Consider the following 14287-nt stretch of genomic DNA (forward strand, 5'->3'; position numbering starts at 1 on the left):
ATCAGCCAGTCGTTCTAAGAGTAGTCAACGTGTTCTCACACTGTTTAAATAAAACTACACACAAAATGAAATTTCATTTCACTCAAAATTCAAATTTCGGATGATTAGAATGAAGTCTCAACATCCACACACTCACCCCCGCTGTACAAGTATAACTGTAAAAAGAATTTAACTTTCAGCCGAAAGAATTTAGACCTTTTGAATGTTTCTAGTGGAAGCAACTTTGTTCTATTCACTTTTTTCTTGGCTTTTTGGAATCGAGTTGTTTAATTTGAACTGGTTGAGGCGCCCAGACGATTGTGGTCTCTCCTCCGTATTTTTTAGCAGCCGAAGCGTACTATCATTTTTGATTAACTAGTAATTTTTTTTGAGAAAATTTTATTAATTTTAAAAAAATGATAGTTTTGCATTTGACATAAATATAGAAACTACTTATTTTTTTTATAGTAATTCTACCTATTTAAAAGATTGCTACAATCATGCTGGTAGAATTTTAAGTTTTTTGTATTTTTTGTACTTTTGTAACTATAAATGAGAGCCTTCCGACGGCCCTGCATTCGTTGACGATTGGTTTGTATTTCTTAAAGAAAACTTCACGTTAAAAGAACTTATTCAAAGAACCAAGAAAACTTAAGATATTTATAAAATCACTTAAAAGTTAACAACATTTAAGCATGAGCGCATTCAAAAGAATACTTCAAAATGCACCGCAATAAGATTTTTATGACGTAATTCGAATAAGCATCAACAAAACAGGTTTTTTTTTCTCTCCATGATTTAGGGAATTATATTTACCTTTATGGCCAAAATATTAGACTAAAGAATACAGCCAAGGTTTAATAAGACATATTGATACGAATGAAGATTAAAGGGCGAAAAGTTTCATTTAAATAAATAAAAAGAAACTTTAAAGACAAAGTGGAAACGAGTTGTTCATAAGCATCACAATTCGCTTCATTCGTTGAAAAAATAAAGAAAAATTATAAACAAGATTATAAATAAATTAGGAAACAAAAATTAAATTCAGAAAAAATAAAAGTAATTTTATAAAGCTTAGAAATCTATATTTAAAAGTAAAAATACCTGAAATAACTTTCTAAATTTACGGTGAATTTTTACAAAATTTCCTGTTAAATAATTAACGTTCTTCATTTACAGGTTGAAAAATATTTTTAACGCGATCTTTCATAATGCACTTCGCTATCTGTGAAAGGACGTTTTCGATTCCAACAACAATATGAACTACGACTTGCAATGTTCTGGCGACAACTACAATTTTTACTATCGTTGTTATTTTTCGACTTCATTTAAATCGGGAATCCAAAATGCCTTTAAGCAGAATACACAAAGTCAATACAGTCTCAGGTGACAAAATTGTTGACGAAAAGAAACAGATAAAAAGATGCAAACAAATTTAAATGCAACTTTAACTTAACAAAAAAAAAAATAATAAAATAACACAAAGGTCATTTTTCAGTCAACATGAATAAACAAACTTACTAAATTTGAACAACCAGTCGAAAACATCATATATTTTGGGTTAAAGCGAATTCGCAGACAGGGTCCGGGATGCATTCCATCAAGGAGAGCTATTCTCTTACCGCTATCAGTAGACCAAATATGCACCTTGCCATCAGAGGAACCTTGATAAGTTATAAAAGGATTTTCACACTTAAAAAACTGCAACATTTAAGACAAATTTTTTTGCATAAAGTTACTTGTTTGATACAATCAATACAAAATTATTGGGATTTACCTGAAAGCACATATTGAGAGTCAGGAGAAAAAGAGGCTTCTAGGAATGTTGGTAAGTTGCAACCTTGAGATAAACCCTAAATTATACAGTATTGCATAAATTAGCAATGCATTAAGTAATGACTAAATAAGTAAAGCTACGGCTCTCACATTGTCACCATTCATAAATTCTGAATTTTAAAATGTTTTATGTTTTTTATTTGTAGATTAAAATCATTTAACATTTATCTAAAAGAGATAATCATTTAAAATTAATACTAGAAGGAAAAAGAGTGAACAATGATATCTTAGTAATTCATTTCTTATATTAAAATGATTTACAAATCCTTATAGATTGAATTAACAAAACAGACATTTATACTTTTAGATCACCTTAAATTTATGCATTGAGACCACTTTAAATTTATTTATACTTTAAAACCACCTTAAATTCTTTTTATCGAGGAAATAAGATATAAAATAAGCAAACCTAAATCATTAAATCAACAGGTCAACAAAAATACGTACAGAAAATGTATGTAATAGGTTTCCTTGGAAAGCATCTAATAGGTGGACAGAACCATTTGTTGTAGGTACAATAAACTTTTTTCCGTCATTACTAAATTTTATGGCTGTTAACTCTACACTAGCTTCAGCTTGAGGAAGATTAAATGTTGCAAATGGACCCTGAGGAAAAGCCAAAAGATCAATTACAAAGAACCTTTTCTAATTGTTTTAACAGCATTGAAATTCTTTGTAAAACATTATTTAGATGGTTAAGTTAGTTTTATTGATAAATAATAATTTCAAACTACAGGTTACAACAATTAAATATATACTTAATAAAATCAGCATTATACAAAACTTTCACTCATATACTTCTAATAAGAGATTAATTTACAAATTACTTTAAATACTATTATTATCTAATAAAGTCAAAATATGGCTTACTTTATCAAATGTGCGAATATCATATAACCGAATAACTTCAGAGTCAACACCAGCTGCAAATATGAGTCCCTCAGGATCAAAAGATGTTACAGGTCGACCATTTACATGCATTAATCCCTGATAATTACATTAAAAATTATGAAAGTAGATTGAAAAATAAAAATGATAGTACAAAAAGGAAAATATAACTTTGGATATTTTACAGTAACATGCAAAAGGAATGATTACTTCTTTTCAGTTTTCCTACAAAAACTTTTATCTCTTTGTCCAGTTAAACTGAAACTTTCACAAATGATTATTATTATCATCTTGCATAAAAATTTGATTATTTGAGCTGTTCTTTGTTCTTTGCTCTTGTCAAAACGTTAAAAACAAGTAACATTCAAGTGTTACCTTAAAATGAGACGATAAAACCACTGTAACTTTGTTAAAAATTAAATGATTTTGATTTTTAAAGAAAAATGCAGTGTAGACAAATTAAAACAAAGGCTAAATTGAGTCAATTTATTTGGAAGATGAACATCAAAGAGAAATTTTTGTAAGGAATAGAATAGTCAGAGTTCAGTTTTCTAAGTTACATGTAAATTAAATTCCAAATAAACCAGTAGTTCTCTAGAGATGTATTTAATTCCAATCAGATGGAATTAGGTACTTTTTTTCAGCCTTAACGCTAAATATTAAATCAAAAGTATGAATTGCTAATGAGACATAACAGAGAAAATGTAATTTTATGGAAATGTTTTAGCTAATGTTCAATTTACCTCATGGATCAAAAAATGTACAAAAATGTAATTAAAGGCATCATACAGCTTCATTTGAGAAAAAGAAAACAAATATCATTCAAAATATATAAAAAAAATCAGTAAATGATTTTTCAGCCACTTTTCAGGGCATTTGAATGACAGATTGATTAAAGAAAGTTAAGAATGCTCAGCACCCATAACTGTTATAATTTATCTTGCATTTTTGCATGCTATGTTAAAATTTTACAAAACTACAATAAAGAATTTTCTTTCTACATCAAGATTATAAGTAATTACCTGGCAGCTATTAGACCTTAAATCCCAAAGTCGTATTGTTCTATCCAAAGATCCAGATATAAATGAGTCATCAACAGGAGACATGTTTAGTGCAACCACGCTAATATTTATGAATAAAACTTCCATTATGTAATTACACTTCATTTCTTAAATATTAACCTAATCAAATAGTCCTAAAAAAATGATAACTGATTTTAAGATGAAAGTGAAAGTATCTCTTTCTCAGGATGAAACTTTTTACCTGTTGCTCTGAATACTTTTAAGTTCTTAACCTATAATCCAACAGCATGCATACTAATTTTTGTAAGTAGTGATAAGTTATTATATTTTTTCCTTTTAAGGAAAAAAAAATGTAATAACTTAAAAGTAGCATAAATATGTTTATAGATAACTAATCAGCCAAGCCAGTGCCTTTTTTACTTTTCTAACAGATAGAAATTTTGGTTGACACTGTAATTAGAGTAATATTTTCTGTATTATACAATTTAAATCTAATTTAAAAAGTTGGGAGCAATGCATATGAGGAACTGAGGCAAGCCAACTCACTTCAGGGCCAATAAACTTTCCAAGTTAAAACACTTTAAATATAACCTTAATAAACAGAGGACTCAATTTCCTGGAATGAAGTGATTCCAGAGACCAGGTGCAATGTTTTGTTATTTTTTGTATATCAAAATTTTAACCTAGTTTAACAATAAATTCTCTTAAATATTTCATAAATTAGTAAAAATATGCTAGATATTTCACTTGATTGATTAATTTTTTAATTTAGTTTTTTTAGTTAAAAAATTAGTATAAGTTACAAAAAAAATAAATAAATAAAGTGATAAAGTATTTTTTTTCATATGGATTGCACTCATTTGCTCTAATTTTATCATATTGAAAATTGAATATCATTTTGCTACCTGGCTTTATTATATTATTTCAAAGAGAGAAAAAGCTTAACTTTTAACAACTTTCATTGTAATACAATTTACAGCCACAAGTTTTGTAAAAAATGAGTTGGTGGCCAGGGAGGCTTCATTTAGACGTGGGACACAGGAGTTTTTAAATAATTTCATTTTATTTGCATCACACTTAACTTTTTGTACTTTGTAAAATACCAATCCATTTCAATACCAGCAATATTTATAACAAATTTTTTTCCTTGATTTATTAGCTTTAAATAAACAGCTTTTTAAAATTTAACAGTGTTTTTTTAAATAACAAACTCACTCCAACTGTGATAACATACTTGACAATATTTATTGAGCTTTGTACATTATTTGATATATTAAATTATAAAAAAACTACTGTAATACAGCACATAAATTTCATATTATCTCCTTTTAATCTCCTTAAACCTATTACTGATTTTGCATTCAAATTTTTTCTAATCTTCATTATATTTTTTTTGTTTAAAAACAACAATAAAAAAAAAAAATTGTTATATTGGAAATTTTATTTCAAATTTGTTAAGTTATTTTATTTAACTGAACAAAGTTTCAAATAAAATTCTAATAAGTTTAACCTGAAAAATGAATGGTCATATATGAATTTGACTTCGAACTCAATCCTTGATTCCTATTACCTGAATAGCTTTTCAATAAACACAATAGCATATATAGATACAGTCATAGAATTTTATTTAACAAATAAGTTACCTTTTTGTATGACCAGAAAAGTATCGTATATATTTGTTATCATGTAATGAAAGGTAGCGAATTGTATCTAAACCAAAATATTAAGTACACTTTGTATGACACCAGCACTTTGTTTTACTAACTAAAGCCTTCCTTCCTCCAAAAAAACATCCAAAAAGTAAGATAAGGATTCATTGAAACATTTGATAGGTAGCTAACCAGGTAGCTGGCAAGTAAAAAGTTGTTGATTACCCGTAAAATAATTACATATAACATTTACTTCTCAAATGAATGGCTATTATTTACTTTTGCATTTACTCCATAAATTGATAAATAATTGGTGTAAAACTGTTTTTAACTTTTACATTGGAGTTTGCAAAAAAAAATGTTCTTAAACAAACATTTAATGTTAAAAGTTTTGTAAAAAAAAATTATATCCATCAATACTTCAAACAACACAAAGCCTTTTCAAATTCATATAATAAGTAATTCAAAGAGTTTATTTGTATCTAATTCAAATGCTTTTATCCCAAATAGAAAAATAAAAGGTTTTTGTTTTTGCATATCAAGTATTTTTTTTCAAATTTCAATAAAATTTCTTTTTTTGTTAACTAGATTAAACAATCGATGGCAAACAAAATAGCATTCACAGACAATCTCCATTTATTTACTAGGACAGGATCTTACCATCTACTTTAGTGGATGTGTGTATAACTGAATGAGGCGCATGTGTGAATTGAATAAAAGCAACACCATACTTCTTGCTGTGTGATGTTTTTTTCTGTCTAAATAAAAGGTCATATTGAAAAGCAAAAAAAAAGTTAATTTAATAAACTAAACATAAGAAATCTTCGAAAAACTATCCAAAAATTTACAAATCAGTTGAGTTGAGAATAAATACTTACTTTCCATCAAAGCAGTCATAAATTACAATTGAGTCATCATTACTGCTTGTGACTAGAGTATCACCTGACGCTGAATAATCAATGTGATTGATTTTGTCTGTATTATCACGGAAAATTTTTGCAGGCTTGAATGCACGAATCACACTGTCTGTCAACTTCATTGGTAAATTATATTGGTAGAAAAATATTTATTATAAACTTGATACTAAAAAAAAAAAAAAGAACACTAAAACCCCATTCCTTTTATTTCTATTTTTATTTCTTCTGAAATTATCAAAATTATGGTCTTTAAATGTATCTTTTAAAATTTAATCTCATTTTAGATTGCCTCTACTTGGAAACTGTACAAATAAAATATTAAGTGAAAAATTTTAACTAAACAAAAACATTTTTGCTAGTGATCATTGAAATAAGTCAAAAATCAAAATAAAGATTTTATTTACTTAAAAGTAAAGAATTAAAATGGAGAATCATTAAATATTTCATTCTTAACACTAAAATTTCAGAAAAAATACTTTGAAATTAAAAAATGTTGGTGATGCTGAAAAAAATAATGATAAAAATTATTCAAACTTCAAAACTTTCTTCTTTTACATTCAATACATAAATACAACTTTAAATAAATACAAATATGTAATAAATATTGGTACTAATTATTAAGATAACTATCTAATAAATAAATTTCTTGTTAAATAGAAAAAAACTTAATATATAGAAAAAGAAAAATACAACTTTAAATCTAAAATCAACAAAAAAAATGAAGCTGTACAAAAGAAAACTTTAATGAAAGCACTTCAGTTTTATTTTATATCTCACATTAAAATTTCTATGAAAAGAAAATAATTTGAATATTGTTTTTTAAACAAACTTTTAAAATTACAAAAGTTGAATTACAAAAGTATTTTATTAGTATAATCAAATCAAACACATAGTAATAGACTTTATACTTACACTTGGTAGGCAAGAAATTGAAATTCAAAAAAAAAAAAAAAAAAAAAAAGGAAAGCTCAAAAAATTCTAAACTTTTAGTCTTTAGTTTTGAAAGAAGAGTTCTTGAAAGGAAAGAAGAGTTCTTGAAAGGAAAGAAGAGTTCTTGAAAGGAAAGAAGAGTTCTTGAAAGGAAAGAAGAGTTTTGCAGATAATTTTCTTCAAACATGTAAACTTAATATTTCTATTTAAAACAATTAGAGAATACATTCTACTAGATAAGCAATCAGAAAAGTTTATATTAACATACTGCAGTAATATTTCTTTGTATATTCAAAATTTACCTAAACAAATTCCAGACAACTCACAATTAATTTAACAATTTTGTAGTAAATTTAAGATATTTAGATTTTTGAAAACTATTTTTAAAAATTTATAGCTATTTATCTGAATTATTGTGCTTTAAAGAGCAAACTCAGAAAAATCTCTCAAGATAATTTTCTTTATTTTTTATAATTGCTTCAGGCAAGCCTAAAAAAACTAGAACTATGGCTTTGAAAAAAGCAACTCTACTATTACATCTAATATCAATAATCTTTCATCTGTTTTAAGAAAATATTTAAAGTACATCTGATGTTTTATTTATCACATTTAAATATTTAAACAGAATATTTTATTTAACACATCATTTAAAAGTCAATCAATAAAACGAAAACAGTCATTTGCAATTTTCCAAGTGCCATTTACATTCATCAAAATTAGTTTTTGGGTAAAATATTTCTTCTGTTTGTCATTTCCATACTTTACTGCACCTTCACATATCAACAATATTGATGTTCGATCAGGGCAAGCAATTGAAGATATCGGCTGACAATCAAGAGTTGATAGCTCATGAGAGGTAACTGGCAGATTGATGAATAGATCATTGATGCTTGTAAGACCATGATATCCATTTCCATTCCAAATCACTGAAGACATGTCTGTATAGAGTTTCTGGAGAAGATGTCGCTGCTTGTCATAGGTACTGTAATATAAATTACTAAACTCTTCTGCTGCATTGCAAGCGGTATCTGATAGTAACTTAAAATCAGAAGCCAATGCAGATGCCATCTTATGTTAAAGTAATTAGTTTATTTTAAAAAAGAATCAAAATTTAGTGAAAACAAACATTAAAATATTCTACTATATACTTACTTCTAGTTATTTATAATAATAATTACATTTTCATTCTATTATATATTCCTATTACATTTTATACATTTATAATAAGAATTATTATATATATAATTATTATTCATTTATAATAAGAATTATGTTATCATTTTAAGTCTTTTTACTAACATAAAGTAATATTTTTATGAAATTTATATTATGTTAAAGAAAATGTTTTCATAGAAACACATGGTTTAATTCAGATAAACCATGCTGTCAAATAGTTTTATAAAAGGAAAATATTGATTTTCTGCTATTGTAGATTGCAGCATAGAAAAGACATGTATAAAAATATGACTTTTTGTATTATTCTTCGATCAATTAGAATAGGTTGTAGGAACAAACCATATCTAAAGTAAATGTCCTGCTATAAACAAAGGAATTGTTATAAATAACTTCTGTGTTTTAAAAATTAGTGTTTAAAAAAAACCAAACAAATATTAATCCATCTGTTAATTTCCATTAGTACTCCACTATTTTCTATAAATTTGGTATATCAGAAATATTTAATAAAATTCGATGGGAAATAAACATGCAATATAGGGAAGTTGTAGTGTATGTCCTCTGTTTGCTTTCGATAACTCCATGTGCAATATGTAATTGATTACGGTAGCCGATAATTATCAAGATAATCTTATTCTTTATTATGCGACTGTAAAATCCGCACTATTTGTGATTAGTGTGGATTTTATGGATAAGAAAAAATTCAAAACAACCATATGATTTGAGCAAATGCAATCTATTTTCATATCTTACATGAATTTCAAATTACTTAATATGAGATCCATCCACATTAGTCATAGCCTCGATCTTAGCCATAAATTAATTTGGCACTCTTTTTAACTTAGTCCCTTTGCATAAGATTACAATTCTGGATGATGAAGTTTGTACAACTCCTTTACAACAATGCCACTGCTTTTCTTTTTTTTTTGTAATTGTAACCCAATGCCCTGGAAAAAGGGTTAAAATTTTGAATGGTGAAACCTGTACATCGCCCTTAAAACAATGCTACTATCTTTCTATTGTGAAAGTGTTTTAAGAAAATGTACAAACTTTACTCAAAATATGTTTAGACTTAGTAATAAAAATAATAAAACTTGGTCAAGTGGTAGGCCAAATACTTTTTCTCATCTTAGCCATAAATTAATTTGGCTATGACTCCTGTGTCTTTTTGGCTGTGAATGAGGAAGAGTTTTAATCTATTGAATTAGAGTCTTGGTATCATCGAGGCTGCTAGAACTGATCCTAACATGCTACTCCATGATCTTGGTATCATCGAGGCTGCTAGAACTGTTGCTACTCCATGATCTTGGTGTACTCCGTGATCTGTATTGATTTTGACACCAGACATAGTATACGGCATTTATTGATCTTTGACAACTTTGACAAGTTTCGGCATACCACCTTCTTTGTAGCTCCATTCCCACCCCATCTTTTAAGATACTCTTAAAGTATCACAAATTTTGAACGTAAAGTTTATCAGAGATAAACTTTGTGAAAACTGTTTATAAAATTTATTTTAGTTATTTCGATAGCTACGTTTTTTGAACCGTAATATTTTAGATTTCTCTAACCATAGGAATGACGGTTGTGATTGATTTTGTCTGTATTATCACGGAAAATTTTTGCAGGCTTGAATGCACGAATCACACTGTCTGTCAACTTCATTGGTAGAACTAAACCCTTAATAATAGTATTCCCTGATAATTATATATATTATTAAAATTTTTTCTGCTTCCATCTTGTCCAGTGCAAAGTTTGGCTGCTTAAATGGGCATTCTAGCTTTTTCCCAGAAAGGAAACGTTACTTTGATTGCCTATCAACTAGCATCTCGAACTGCTATTTTCTTTACTTTGTGGATATTCAGAAAGGAACCAAAGATTCACCGAATTGATGGTAGCTTTACACATTGATTAGTAGCGTGTAATCCAGAATCTGTCCAATTCAAATTCGTAGTTATGTTGGTAAGTAATAAATAATGAAATTTCACTAACTGCTAAAGGGATATTGAAATACATTACAACTTGGTGAACTTTTGCTGCCAATGTGCAACCAATTACTTTGATTACATTAGCATTATGTATGTATGTATGTATGTATGTATGTATGTATGTATGTATGTATGTATGTATGTATGTATGTATGTATGTATGTATGTATGTATGTATGTATGTATGTATGTATGTATGTATGTATGTATGTATGTATGTATGTATGTATGTATGTATGTATGTATGTACATACATACATACATATGTATGTATGTACATACATATATATATATATGTACATACATATATATATATGTACATACATATATATGTATGTATGTACATACATATATATATATGTACATACATATATATGTATGTATGTATGTACATACATACATACATATGTATGTATGTACATACATATGTATGTATGTATGTACATACATATGTATGTATGTATGTATGTATGTATGTATGTATGTATGTATGTATGTATGTATGTATGTATGTATGTATGTATGTATGTATGTACATACATATGTATGTATGTATGTATGTATGTATGTATGTATGTATGTATGTATGTATGTATGTATGTATGTATGTATGTATGTACATACATACATATATATGTATGTATGTACATACATATATATATATGTACATACATATATATGTATGTATGTACATACATATATATATATGTACATACATATATATGTATGTATGTATGTACATACATACATACATATGTATGTATGTACATACATATGTATGTATGTATGTACATACATATGTATGTATGTATGTATGTATGTATGTATGTATGTATGTATGTATGTATGTATGTATGTATGTATGTATGTATGTATGTATGTATGTATGTACATACATATGTATGTATGTATGTATGTATGTATGTATGTATGTATGTATGTATGTATGTATGTATGTATGTATGTATGTACATACATATGTTTGTATGTATGTATGTATGTATGTATGTATGTATGTATGTATGTATGTATGTATGTATGTATGTATGTATGTATGTATGTATGTATGTATGTATGTATGTACATACATACATATATATGTATGTATGTACATACATATATATATATGTACATACATATATATGTATGTATGTACATACATATATATATATGTACATACATATATATGTATGTATGTATGTACATACATACATACATATGTATGTATGTACATACATATGTATGTATGTATGTACATACATATGTATGTATGTATGTATGTATGTATGTATGTATGTATGTATGTATGTATGTATGTATGTATGTATGTATGTATGTATGTATGTATGTATGTATGTATGTATGTATGTATGTACATACATATGTATGTATGTATGTATGTATGTATGTATGTATGTATGTACATATGTATGTATGTATGTATGTATGTATGTATGTATGTATGTATGTATGTATGTATGTATGTATGTATGTATGTATGTATGTATGTATGTATGTATGTATGTATGTATGTATGTATGTATGTATGTATGTATGTATGGATGGATGGATGGATGGATGTATGTATATTGTTCCTCCACGGTAGTTAAGTTTTTTTAAACTTTTGAATGAGGGTCACACCTCACTCAGCCCTGTCCTTTATGACCCTTAAGGTCTTCTGAAATGATTAGTTTTCCTCTCATTCAGATGGATTCTGGTCACGGAACGTCTTAAGAATTCAAAACTGCTTCAGATCAAATATACCATGAAACACAGTTAATTTAAGTTTCGGCTGCTTTGGTGAATGATCCGAAGCTGGATCTTCTATAGCCTGTAATATCTATCTCTTCTTCTAAACAGACTCTCTGGAATGTAGATATCTCACAAGTTAAATTATGAGCCTGAAGTCATTGGGGGTTCTTTAACTGTAATTGGTGCACTAATCTCCAATTACAGTTGAAATACACCTAATGATAAAACAGCAAAAGTTTCCAGGTCACAAGTTCCTCTCTTTTCTGATGCCGTCATAGTAATGGTTACAGAAAAGCCAGATCTTAATCCCATATATGGCTTTTGCCATCCATCGAGCGCAATTATTGCGCCTGGCACTTGAAAAAGGACTCTTCACTCTGAATTGCCTCCAAGATAGATAACAGATAAATTTAGCAATATCACAACACCCGGGTATCAGCATCAGCCATCTCGTGGTTTCTTAACTTCTATGTACCGCTTGCGGCTCGCTATTTTATCCATGACATTTTTTTCAATTTAGGTTATGGTGATATAGCTCAATCCATCCAAATTTTTTACCTGTGGTAGCCACAACCAATATCTTTAGAACTTTAATATTAATTTTTGTGAAAAACGCTCATGAAATAACGCAAAAAGAAATTCGTAAACATGATATTCGAGTTAAATATGTAATCAAATATTACTTAATCCTAAAAAAAAGGTCTGGAAAAATATGATGTAAATATAATATTTTTATCAAAATAGATATTATTATGTACAACTCCCCAGAAACGCAACAGGCGTTCTTTTTGACATAATCGAAATGAAGGAAACTGATTTACTGACGCATGACATGCTTTTTGCCATATTAGGTAACATTTTTCAAAGGGAAATGTTGAAAAACGGTTATGCCTCCATTTGCGGTTATGCCCCCACTTCCCCTATACGAGTTTCAATGAGGGGCCAAAACTAATCTTCCAATTTATTCAACTGACTTTTAGGCTCTGGTTCTGATGTTTTACTTTTATTTAAAACACACATAACACGCAAGGTTTTACTTTTATTTAAAACACATATAACACGCATAAGTAACTTTACACTAAAATTAAGCCGTTACAGCGACATGTTCGATATGACGTTAACTTTGAATAGGGCAGAGATGTTGCTTAAGCTTTGGGGAATGTGTTTGCTTTGTTTAGTTATGTTAAGGTGTTTAAGTGTTTATTATTCAGTTGTTGGATTGCCCTTAGTGTTGTGTGGATGTGTGCGGTTCGTGTATGGTTCGTGTAACAGTAGACTCCTAGACTTCAAAGACTTTAGACCTACAGAAAGCTTAACAACAAAATCTTTATATAGCCAGTAGCAATATAATAATTCCTCAATCGTAATATAAATGAAGTGATAATGACACAATATCTTCTTTTTCTCTTTGAAAATATCCTTTTTTTTTTTCTTTGTCTCTTCTTTCAAAACTTTTTCCTCGTTTTATCAAAAAATCTCTTTTTAAAAATCTCCCATAAATTCTCCTATTGATTCTCCCATAAAATCTTTTATCAATCTTCAAAAACTCTTGTCGAAAAACTTTAAAACAAAAATGAAGATTTTATCTTCAAGTTCATTTAGTGCTTTTGTTTCGACCTCTTAGTCATGGCCCTCTAAAACAGGTTTTACCAGTTATCTTTTGATAAGCATTAGTCTCTGATCTCGACTTGTTTGTAAAAATCATAAAATAGTTATAGAATTTTCGCGAACATTACTAATGGAACTATTATCATTTTATCATATCATTGAATTTCTATTCGTTTTTTGCGAAAACAGTTTTAAAGTTTAATTTGTGACTGAATTATTTTTCATGCAATTGTACACGTGTGTCCATCTGGTCTATACATATAACGTATTCATTCTTTGATGGAAAACATTACATTTTCATTTTCTGGGATCAAAAACACGGTCTCTTTCCAACCATATTTCATAAAATTTTAACTAAATTTTACAAAATCTAAGCACTCAAACCAATAGCTACTTCTTTGTTTTTTGTTTTTCTATGTTTAAATGACATGGTGTGAAAGAACAACGTTGTTGAATTGGTTTATTACTATATATTAACTCGATAAAAGTGCATACTATCAACATGGGTTCTGCAGAAAGAAGAAATAAGTCTAAAAGCAAAAAAC

General features: G+C 27.8%; 2 protein-coding genes across 2 annotated transcripts; both read right to left on the reverse strand.

Moving 5' to 3' along the window:
- Nucleotides 1-1042: 1042 nt before the first annotated feature.
- Nucleotides 1043-6463, reverse strand: LOC145184168 (WD repeat-containing protein 82-like). The gene is made up of 9 exons (XM_090077552.1): nt 6253-6463; nt 6035-6132; nt 5369-5435; nt 3726-3825; nt 2686-2802; nt 2263-2421; nt 1757-1832; nt 1501-1643; nt 1043-1329 (listed from the first exon to the last, which is right to left on the reverse strand). The coding sequence occupies exons 1-9, from the start codon at nt 6411-6413 to the stop codon at nt 1291-1293; spliced, it is 960 nt and encodes a 319-aa protein (XP_089933678.1). The 5' UTR covers nt 6414-6463; the 3' UTR covers nt 1043-1290.
- Nucleotides 6464-7700: 1237 nt separating this feature from the next.
- On the reverse strand, nt 7701-8329 carry LOC145185964 (NTF2-related export protein 2-like). The gene has a single exon (XM_090077565.1). It carries the CDS (start codon nt 8287-8289, stop codon nt 7876-7878), a length of 414 nt encoding a protein of 137 aa, XP_089933691.1. The 5' UTR covers nt 8290-8329; the 3' UTR covers nt 7701-7875.
- Between the last annotated feature and the right edge of the window lie 5958 nt (nt 8330-14287).

The sequence above is a fragment of the Hydra viridissima genome, unplaced genomic scaffold, assembly GCF_058129835.1.
Source record: "Hydra viridissima isolate aposymbiotic clone 2 unplaced genomic scaffold, HvirCarnegie_v1 scaffold_2, whole genome shotgun sequence".
Taxonomy (NCBI): Eukaryota; Metazoa; Cnidaria; class Hydrozoa; order Anthoathecata; family Hydridae; genus Hydra; species Hydra viridissima.